We start from the raw sequence: 11,678 nt of genomic DNA on the forward strand, positions 1-11,678 counted from the left end.
TTTTTTTTAGCTGCGTTTTTGTGGTGACCACAAAAACGCAGCATGTCAATTATTTCTGCGTTTTCCACTGCGTTTTTCACTCATTGAATTCAATGAGATGTTAAAAACGCAATGAATAACGCATATAGCCGCGTTTCTATGACTAAAAACGCAGCTATAAACGCAAGGGGTGGGCAGTAAAGTGACGTGTACAGGAAGAGGATTCCTTCTGTTGGTAAACACAGAAGCATGAATCCTCCCGGTACCGTCACCGCTGCCTCCACCTCCCGTCCTGTGCATGTCAGCTCCGTGCGGCGCCATGTCTGGGCGGGAGGTGGAGGCAGCGGCGAAAACCAAAGTGAACACTAGAAAAATAAAAAAATGTCATATACTCACCTGTCCGCAGGGTCCCGATGCCATGCCCGCTCCCAGCTCCTCCCGGTCCCGCCGCTCTGGCTGTGTGCAGTCTCCCCGGGGCAGGACCTTGCTTGCAGGACCTGGCGCTGATCACCTGATGCAGTCACCTGACGCATCAGCTGATCGCGGTGTCGCCGGCTTTTTCGCGCCCGGCCGGCTATCAGCTGATCCTGCTGTCAGGGGACTTCATCAGCTGATTACCGGCAGCTCCGGCAGCGATCGTATAGGATCAGACTCCTGTCCAATCGATCGCTCCAGGAGCTGCCGGTAATCACCACAGCACATAAGTGAGTATTTTTTTTTTTTTTTTTTCTACTGATGCATCAGCTGATTGTATAAACGGCTTTTATACAATCAGCTGATGTGTGATGGGATTCAGGCACTTGATCCTGACACATCATCTGATCGCTTTGCCTTCCAGCAAACCGATCAGATGATATTGGATCCTGATTGGACGGCGCGGGACCCTGACCCAGGATTACTGCGGAGGGGGGTTTATTTCAATAAAGATGGAGTCACTAATTGTGTTGTGTTTTATTTCTAATAAAAATATTTTTCTGTGTGTTGTGTTTTTTTTTTATCATTACTAGAAATTCATGGTGGCCATGTCTAATATTGGCGTGACACCATGAATTTCGGGCTTAGGGCTAGCTGATAATATACAGCTAGCCCTAACCCCATTATTACCTAGCTCGCCACCCGGCTTCAGGGCAGCTAGAAGAGTTGGATACAGCGCCAGAAGATGGCGCTTCTATGAAAGCGCCATTTTCTGGGGTGGCTGCGGGACTGCAATTCACAGCGGGGGTGCCCAGAAAGCATGGGCACCCTGCACTGTGGATTCCAATCCCCAGCTGCCTAGTTGTACCCGGCTGGACTCAAAAATTAGGCGAAGCCCACGTCATTTTTTTTTTTAATTATTTCATGAAATAATTAAAAAAAAAGGGCTTCTCTATATTTTTGGTTCCCAGCCGGGTACAAATAGGCAGCTGGGGGTTGGGGGCAGCCCGTACCTGCCTGCTGTACCCGGCTAGCATACAAAAATATGGCGAAGCCTACGTCATTTTTTTTTTCTTTTTGGGCAAAAAACTGCATACAGTCCTGGATGGAGGATGCTGAGACTTGTAGTTCTGCAGCTGCTGTCTGCTCTCCTGCATACACTAGTGAATGGAGGATGCTGAGACTTGTAGTTCTGCAGCTGCTGTCTGCTCTCCTGCATACACTAGTGAATGGAGGATGCTGAGACTTGTAGTTCTGCAGCTGCTGCCTGCTCTCCTCCATACACTAGTGAATGGAGGATGCTGAGACTTGTAGTTCTGCAGCTGCTGTCTGCTCTCCTGCATACACTAGTGAATGGAGGATGCTGAGACTTGTAGTTCTGCAGCTGCTGTCTGCTCTCCTGCATACACTAGTGAATGGAGGATGCTGAGACTTGTAGTTCTGCAGCTGCTGTCTGCTCTCCTCCATACACTAGTGAATGGAGGATGCTGAGACTTGTAGTTCTGCAGCTGCTGTCTGCTCTCCTGCATACACTAGTGAATGGAGGATGCTGAGACTTGTAGTTCTGCAGCTGCTGTCTGCTCTCCTGCATACACTAGTTCTGCAGCTGTCTGCTCTCCTGCATACAATGAACATTTTGAAGAAGGAAATGACATCAGACCTTTTTTTTTTTTTTTTTTTCATCAACAATCTTTAATGGCATTGTGCACTGATTAAAAACGCAGTGAGCAAAAACGCAGCAAAAAACGCACCAAATCGCGGCAAAAACGCATGCGTTTTTGCCGCGTTTTTTTAGCTGCGGGTGCGTTTTTTAGACAAAAACGCACATAAAAACGCAGCGTGAAAAAAACGCCTAGTGCGCACATAGCCAAAAAGGGCCAATAGAGACATCTAGGATTTCTACTTCCTGATCACTCCTCTGAGGAGGTTGGTGAAGCATTGCACAGCCTAAAGGTCTCTCTATACAGTGGCACCTCGCTTAATGAGTAACCCAGTTAGAGAGTACTTCGCCTAACGAGCAAAGCTTTCTGTAAATTTGTAACTCTGTTTACGAGAAAGCCTTGCTGTACGAGCAAAATACTCACCGCACACACTTCCGGTTCTGTACTTTCACCGCGCTCTAACCCGCTCTTACAGTACGTGTACACACACACACACACACACACACACACACACACACACACACACACACACACACACACACACACACACACACACACTACCATGTATCGGGTAACCAAAGCGACCGATGCCGGACCTTCCGCTCCCAGCGCGCTGACGTCAAAGGCAGGAGCCGCTTGCCTCTGATTGGCCAGCGCGCTGCCTTTGGAGTAACGGCTGACAGGGGAATGTCTTCCCTCCACAGGATGTGTATCCAGTAAGGCTATGTGCGCACGTTGCGTAATTGCATGCAGTTATGCTGCGATCTGCACCGCAGCGTAACTGCATGCGTCCTGCGTCCCCTGCACAGTCTATGGAGATTGTGCAGGAGCCGTGCGCACGTGGCGTATTAGAGCGCAGCGCTTCGGCTGCTGCCCGAACCACGCGTTCTAAGAAGTGACATGTCACTTCTTTCCTGCGCTTTGCCTGCATCCCCCGTTCTGTCTATGGGAGGGGCTGCAGTCAGAGTGCATGGAATCTGCTTACCGTATATACTGGCGTATAAGACGACTTTTTACCCCCTTAAAATAATGGCTACAGTGGGGGGTCGTCTTATACGCCGGATATACGGGGGGGGGGTGCACAGGGGAACGCTGCGGCCTGCATCCTTTGATCTCCTGCACCCGCTCATATAATATGCACAGCCGCTGTCCATCTCCAATGGTGCTGAAATCGCACGCAGTGATGGGCTGGGGGAGCGGTGCATATTCTATGAGCCTGCGTCCCAGTGTGATCGCACATGTCCCCCCGTGTTAGATTTGGCCCCCAGGCTGCTGCTCATTCTAAAATAACAAAGCTTTACTTACCCCTGCAGCGTTTCTCCCCGTGTCCCTGCTTCCACTGTGATCAGGCAGAGAGCTCAGCCTGCTGTGCCGATCACATGACCGCACTGAGAACCAAGAAGTGGAAGAACAGAAGCACGGAGCCAGACAGGAGGGAGCTCAGCGCTGGAGCAGATAAGGAAAGAGGGTTTTATTTTACTTTGGGCAGCAGCCTAGGGGCCATATCTGACACAGGGGGACTTGTGCGATCTATAGGGGCCATGGGCAGCACTATGGGGGCGATATCTGACACAGGGGGACTTGTGCGATCTATAGGGGCCATGGGCAGCACTATGGGGGCGATATCTGACACAGGGGGACTTGTGCGATCTATATAGGGGCCATGGGCAGCACTATGGGGGAGATATCTAACACAGGGGGACTTGTGCCCATTATGGGCCCCGGTGAGCTGCTTCTAACCCCCCAGATGTATGCCCTGCCAATCCCCCCCCGCCGATGCCGCGGGTGCTGTACCCGCCGAGCCGCGGGTGCAGGCCCCACAGAGCAGCAGAGTTGTGTGTATTTGTCTGTATGTAGCAGAGTTGTGTGTATGTAGCAGAGTTGTATGTGTTTGTCTGTATGTAGCAGAGTTGTATGTGTTTGTCTGTATGTAGCAGAGTTGTATGTGTTTGTCTGTTTGTAGCAGAGTGTAGTACCATTGTTTCAGTCCAGTTGTGGCTTTATACAGCAGGGAGGAGCATTCCTTGCTGTACTAAGTGAACATTGGAGCGATTGATCTGTCAATGGCCCTTTAAAAACATATTGTACGGCTCTCGCGGAATTAAAATTAACATGTTGCAATCAAAGCAGACTTTTTTTCATTTGGGAGCGGGGTAGTCTTATACAGTGAGTATATCCCAAATTCTATATTTTTAGGGCAGAAGTTGGGGGTCGTCTTATACGCCCAGTCGTCTTATACGCCGGCATATACGGTATTTTTTTCTTCATTACGGACTGTTTCTGCAGCGATTTGAAGCGCACGTGTGCTCTTTAAATCGCTGCAGAAATTTCTGCAGGGCCAGTACGCAACGTGCGCACAGCCTAACCATCGCGACGAGAAAGGAACTTCCCCTGTCAGGCGCTACTCAACTGCCCAATCAGAGGCAAGCGGCTCCTGCCTTTGACGTCAGCGCGCTGAGTGCGAAAGGTCCGGAATCGGTCGCCTTTGTTACCCGATACACGTCTTGTACGGGCGAACTGCAAGTTCCAGGAGACCGGCGAGGGAATGGAAGGTAAGGTGAGCATAATCTGCATGTGTGTTTGTGTGGAATGGCACAATAGGGGACCAGGATGGGACATTTAACAAGTTGTGGAACGAATTGTCTGCATTGCAATGATTTCCTATGGGAAATCTTGCTTTTCTGAACTAGTAACTTAGTTAACAAGCACACTCCCAGAACAAATTGTTCTCGTTAACCAAGGTTCCATGTACAGTGAAGGAAATAATTATTTGATCCCTTGCTGATTTTGTAAGTTTGCCCACTGACAAAGACAAACCGTCTATAATTTTAAGTGTAGGTTAATTTTAACAGTGAGAGAATATCAAAATACAATCCAGAAAAATCACATTGTATAAATTAAATAAGTTTGCATTTTGCAGAGAGAAATAAGTATTTGAGCCCCTACCAACCATTAAACGTTCTGGTTCCTACAGACACTTAGGCCGGTTTCACACATCCGGCTTTTTGCCGGATCCGGCGCTCTCCCGTACAGTTAATACAGTACAATGACAGCGCAACAAGCGCCGGTCACATGCTGTCATGTGACCGGCGCATGTGACACGGAAGTTAGAGCGCTGTCATTGTATTGTATTATCTGTACGGGAGAGTGCCGGATCCGGCAAAACGGCAAAAAGCCGGATGTGTGAAACCGGCCTTAGACGCTCCTAATGAACTCGTTACCTGCATTAAAGCCAGCTGTCTTAAATTGTCACCTGTATAAGATTCCTGTCTACAGACTCAGACTCTAACTTCTATAACATGGGCAAGACCAGAGAGCTTTCTAAGGATGTCAGGGACAAGATCATAGACCTGCACAAGGCTGGATGAGAGGGAGACAACTGTTAGTGCAATAGTAAGAAAATGGAAGAAATACAAAAATGAGTGTCAATCGACATCGATCTGGGTCTCCATGCAAAATCTCACCTCCTGGGGTATCCAGGATCATGAGGAAGGTGAGAGATCAGCCTAAAACTATACATGGGAACTTAAATGATCTCAAGGAAGCTGGGACCAGTGTCACCAAGCAAACCATTGGTAACACATTACGCCTTAATGGATTAAAATCCTTCAGTGCCCTCAAAGTCCCACTGCTCAAGAAGTCACATGTGCAGGCCTGTCTGAAGTTTGCCAATGAACACCTGGATGATTCTGAGAGTGATTGGGAGAAGGTGCTGTGGTCAGAGGAGAGAAAAATTGAGCTCGTTGGCCTTAACTCAACTTCCTGTGTTTGGAGAAATGCTGCCTATGACCCAAAGAACACCGTACCCACTGTCAAGCATGGAGGTGGAAACATTATGTTTCGGGGGTGTTTCTCTGCTAAGGGCACAGGACTACTTAACCGCATGAGTGGGACAATGGATGGAGCCATGTACCGTAAAATCCTGAGTGACAACCTGCTTCCGTCCGCCAGGACATTAAAAATGGGTCATGGCTGGGTCTTCCAGCATGACAATGACCCAAAACATACAGCAAAGGCAACAAAGCAGTGGCTAAAAAAGATACACTAAGGCTATGTGCGCACTTTGCTTTTTTACCTGCTTTTCCACTGCAGAGTTTTCATGCCAAAATGCTTGCGTTATGCTTTTCAAGCAAAGTCAATGGGACATTGAGCTTTCTTGTGCGCACTTTGCTGTTCAAAACGCTGCGTTTAATTTGCATAAATTTGGGCAAAAACTCAGCGTTTAAAGAAGCAACATGTCAATTGTTTTTGCCATTTTGGCTGCGTTTCCCATCCATTCAATTTATTACAAAACTGCAGCGTTTCTAAAAGCACCGGAAAAGCACTAAAAACTCACGAAAACCGCAAGGTGCGCATAGGCTACTTTCTTTGCATTTTACATGTATTTTTAAAGCCAAAAGCATTGTCCTTTCTGCCAGAGGATGCTTTTTGAACTGCAACTACCTCGACGCAAAGTGCGCACATAGCCTTAAGGTCATGGAGTGGCCTAGCCAGTCACCAGACCTTAATCCCATAGAAAACTTATGGAGGGAGCTGAAGCTCCGAGTTTCCAAGCGACTGCTTCAAAATCAAATTATTTAGAGATGAGCTGCAAAGGGAAGTGGACCAAAATTCCTCCTGACATGTGCGCAAACCTCACCATCAACTACAAAAACGTCTGACTGCTGTGCTTGCCAACAAGAGTTTTGCCACCAAGTATTAATTCTTCTTTACCAGAGGGATCAAATACTTATTTCTCTCTGCAAAATGCAAATAAACTTGTATGATTTATACAATGATTTTCTGGATTTTATTTTGGATATTCTATCTCTCACTCTTAAAATTAACCTACCCTTAAAATTATAGACTGTTCATGTCTTTGTCAGTAGGCAAACTTACAAAATCAGCAAGGGATCAAATGATTATTTCCTTCACTGTACCAATTTGGCGCTCTCCACAAGGAGAACCTTTACCCCTTAAGGCCTCGTTACACGCAACGACAACGCTAACGAGATGTCGTCGGGGGTCACGGAATTCGTGACGCACATCCGGCCTTGTTACCGAGGTCGTTGCGTGTGACACGTACGAGCAACCGCTAACTATGCAAAATACTCACCAAATCGTTGATTGTTGACACGTTGTCCATTTCCCAAATGTCGTTGCTCATGTAGGACGCAGGTTGTTCGCCGTTTGTGAGGCAGCACACATCGCTACATGTGACACCACAGGAACAACACCGTACCTGCGTCCTCCGGCAACGAGGTGGGCGTGTCATTCATGCGGCTGCTCTCCGCCCCTCCGCTTCTATTGGACGCCTGCCGTGTGACATCACTGTGACGCTGCATGAACCGCCCCCTTAGAAAAGAGACTGTTCGCCGCCCACAGCAACGTCGCTAGGAAGGCAAGTATGTGTGACGGGTACTAGCGATGTGCGCCACGGGCAGCGATTTGCCCGTGACGCACAAACGACTGGGGCGGGTGCTTCATGCACGACATCGTTAGCGATGTCACTAAGTGTAAAGCCCCCTTTAGACCTTCTTATTACATTTGCAGACGTGATGTTTTTCACTTGAACCCTATAAAAATTACGTTCTCGGTGGAGAAATTCTTATTCTAAATATGGTATTAACCCCTGAGGAAGCCAGAGAAGAATTAAAAAGGATCACTCCATTGTTTGTTTGTATGTCACTGCTGGAGTGGTACTTTAAATCCAAGTTCCCTGCCCCCCTCTTGCAACTTCATCTGTTATCACTGCCTCTCCCATCGGTCTCCTGCAGTTTTTGACCGCTCGTCACCTCCAGTGTTTCATGGAGCATGTCAGAGGTCACAGATCAATATAAAAGGTCTAAGAGCCTTGTTCTGCTCCAATAGACGTGTAGTGACAGCTTGTGACATCACTTTTGACTTCCGGCCAATCAGAAGTTATGGTCATAAGATGGCAGCACGGGACCATAGTGGCGCAGAAAAACATGAAGATGCCGGAGGGAGTGTACAAGAGCAGGGCCAAGGGACTTAGATGTAAACCACTCCACTGGTGAAATAAAAAAAAAAATTGGAGTGGTGCTCACAAATATACCGGAACCATTGGCAGCATAAAGGACAGACTGATTACAGAGAGCTATGTGTTACCTCAATACACTGCAGCCGGACTCTGGCCACTATGGGAGAAGTCTGCTGGACAGCTCCCAATACCTTCCTGCCCAGCATGACGGGTCTCTCCCAACACTCAAATTGGTAGGGACCGGACAATCAAGTAAAACCGGGCGCGGACAAGCCGGAGGGATCCTCTGCTCCATGGGCCTGGCTCATTTTTCAAATAACACTTTTCTTTCTGTAGTGTATGAGCCTGCGTGTTATTTCTGTAGACTACGGCTTTAGTACAAGACGTTACTGTGCTTTTAATCAGTACTGCTTATCACTTCTCATACTTCTGGCGCTTGTTTTAGGAGATATAAGATCTTATCTTGCAGGAACCAGATGATCTGATATTTCTTTTAACTGTTAAAAGGGGTGTTGAGGCATAAACAAATGACGTATCCATTGGACAGGTGATCAGTATGAGATTGTTGGGGTGTGACACCCGGCTCCAGCGATCAGCACACAACCGCGGTGGTGCACCTGTACATCGCTGATCGTGAGGGTGCCACAAATCTCACATTAATGACCGAGAATACACATAGGCCATCCGTTATTTAGTTCCAGACAACCCCTTTAAGTAACAGTAAGCAAAGTCTTCCATGTATCCAGAATAACACGGATATCCATTCACTTGAATAGGAACCATGCAAAACTACAATTCCCCAAAACTGGAGGTGCTCAGCTGCCGAGGGCCGATTTGCCAGCTGATCACTGGGGTGAAGGGGTTGTCCTGTTTCTGGAATTTTTAAAGGAGCTTTCAGAAAACCCATGGGCCCTGGGTGCAATTTGTTGTTTTGTTTTTTTAACAAAATGTGCTTTACTCACCCTCCTCAGGTTCAGAGTAGAGTCTGCCCCACTGCTTGTTAGTGTCTGCAGCGCTGGCGTCACAAACAGCACTGTAGCCAATCACTGAGCTCAGTGCCTTGTGCCATCACCTGGGGCATGGGAGCCAAGCTCACTTATTGGCTGTAGTGGTGTCAGCGCTGCGGACAATAACAGACACCAGGGGCCGAGACGGAGACTCTACACTACACCTGGGGAGTAAAGGAGTGTTATTAATAGGAAAAAAAAAAAAAACACTGTTGGGGCTTTCTAAAAAGAAATCCCTTTTACACACGAGTTCTCCTTCCCCAGGGCCACACACCGGGCACCATCTAGAGAAGTTTGTGCCGTCCCCAGGGTCACACATTGGGCACCATCTAGAGAAGTTTGTGCCATCCCCAGGGTCACACATTGGGCACCATCTAGAGAAGTTTGTGCCATCCCCAGGGTCACACATTGGGCACCATCTAGAGAAGTTTGTGCCATCCCCAGGGTCACACATTGGGCACCATCTAGAGAAGTTTGTGCCATCCCCAGGGTCACACATTGGGCACCATCTAGAGAAGTTTGTGCCATCCCCAGGGTCACACATTGGGCACCATCTAGAGAAGTTTGTGCCATCCCCAGGGTCACACATTGGGCACCATCTAGAGAAGTTTGTGCCATCCCCAGGGTCACACATTGGGCACCATCTAGAGAAGTTTGTGCCATCCCCAGGGTCACACATTGGGCACCATCTAGAGAAGTTTGTGCCATCCCCAGGGTCACACATTGGGCACCATCTAGAGAAGTTTGTGCCATCCCCAGGGTCACACATTGGGCACCATCTAGAGAAGTTTGTGCCATCCCCAGGGTCACACATTGGGCACCATCTAGAGAAGTTTGTGCCATCCCCAGGGTCACACATTGGGCACCATCTAGAGAAGTTTGTGCCATCCCCAGGGTCACACATTGGGCACCATCTAGAGAAGTTTGTGCCATCCCCAGGGTCACACATTGGGCACCATCTAGAGAAGTTTGTGCCATCCCCAGGGTCACACATTGGGCACCATCTAGAGAAGTTTGTGCCATCCCCAGGGTCACACATTGGGCACCATCTAGAGAAGTTTGTGCCATCCCCAGGGTCACACATTGGGCACCATCTAGAGAAGTTTGTGCCATCCCCAGGGTCACACATTGGGCACCATCTAGAGAAGTTTGTGCCATCCCCAGGGTCACACATTGGGCACCATCTAGAGAAGTTTGTGCCATCCCCAGGGTCACACATTGGGCACCATCTAGAGAAGTTTGTGCCATCCCCAGGGTCACACATTGGGCACCATCTAGAGAAGTTTGTGCCATCCCCAGGGTCACACATTGGGCACTATCTGGAGAAGTTTCTGCCATCCCCAGGGTCACACATTGGGCACCATCTGGAGAAGTTTGTGCCATCCCCAGGGTCACACACCGGGCACCATCTAGAGAAGTTTCTGCCGTCCCCAGGGTCACACACCGGGCACCATCTAGAGAGGTTTCTGCCGTCCCCAGGGTCACACACCGGGCACCATCTAGAGAAGTTTCTGCCGTCCCCAGGGTCACACACTGGGCACCATCTGGAGAAGTTTCTGCCATCCCCAGGGTCACACACTGGGCACCATCTAAAGAAGTTTCTGCCATCCCCAGGGTCACACACCGGGCACCATCTAGAGAAGTTTCTGCCATCCCCAGGGTCACACACACCCGGGCACCATCTAAAGAAGTTTCTGTCGTCCCCAGGGTCACACACACCCGGGCACCATCTAAAGAAGTTTCTGCCATCCCCAGGGTCACACACCGGGCACCATCTAGAGAAGTTTCTGCCATCCCCAGGGTCACACATTGGGCACCATCTAGAGAAGTTTGTGCCATCCCCAGGGTCACACATTGGGCACAGGTGTAGCCTGGCAGCTGAGTGCACCCAGTTATTCCGGCCACAGCAATATGACAGGTGACAATGACAGATCACCAGGACAGATGTGCCCGGGCACCACACATCACAGCTGGCACTGCCATGTGTACCCGCTCACTGACAGCAGGCAGGGGAGGGCAGGCCGAGGCTTCACTTACGGCCTACAGCGCCCGGCTCACAGCGCTGTGCTCGGCGGACGTCCTCACTCACCTGCCGTAGATTCCATCAGTAATTCGGTTCCGTTTTAACGGGCGCCGGAGTTTACTGCAGTCCGCATTCCGCCGCTTCATTCTCCCGGTGTCCGCCTCCTCCGCCGCCGCCCGAGGCCTGCCCCGTTCGCTCAGACACCGCTCACACCTGCTCCGGTGCTCACCAGGGCCTACCCGCCCGGAACAGCGCCAGTAAACACATGAAAGGAAACCGATAGTAACGAGTTTAAAGGGTTTGAAACAAAGAAATAAAGATGGAGGCCCCTCCTCCTCCTCCCCTCAGCAACGGCGCAGCCAGGGCCGGACAGAACGCATACCCGCCCACTTTATGAGTGAGGGACGCAACAGCCAATCATTCCTTTGCAAAAGTTGAGTGACAAGAAGCAAAGCCAATAGGGAACAAGGGCATGCTGCCAATAATGACGCAAGGAGTTCTTCTGAATTTTTGCTGGCCTTAGAAAGAAAAGCCGAATGTGTGGGCGGAGAATTCTAATGACTGGCGTCTGAAGAGACCAATCACACAGATCACAAAATAAAATGGGAGGGGCA

General features: G+C 49.3%; 1 protein-coding gene across 1 annotated transcript in view; it reads right to left on the reverse strand.

Annotated features, from left to right (window-relative positions):
- The window catches only part of MACO1 (macoilin 1), a 102,138-nt gene extending 90,696 nt beyond the window's left edge, over positions 1–11,442 (reverse strand). The window contains exon 1 of the mRNA XM_075336075.1: positions 11,131–11,442. Coding sequence (XP_075192190.1) covers positions 11,131–11,210 — 80 coding nt within the window. The 5' untranslated portion in view covers positions 11,211–11,442. The remainder of the gene's footprint in view (positions 1–11,130) is intronic.
- Between the last annotated feature and the right edge of the window lie 236 nt (positions 11,443–11,678).

Source organism: Anomaloglossus baeobatrachus, chromosome 2, assembly GCF_048569485.1.
Source record: "Anomaloglossus baeobatrachus isolate aAnoBae1 chromosome 2, aAnoBae1.hap1, whole genome shotgun sequence".
In the NCBI taxonomy this organism is placed as follows: Eukaryota; Metazoa; Chordata; class Amphibia; order Anura; family Aromobatidae; genus Anomaloglossus; species Anomaloglossus baeobatrachus.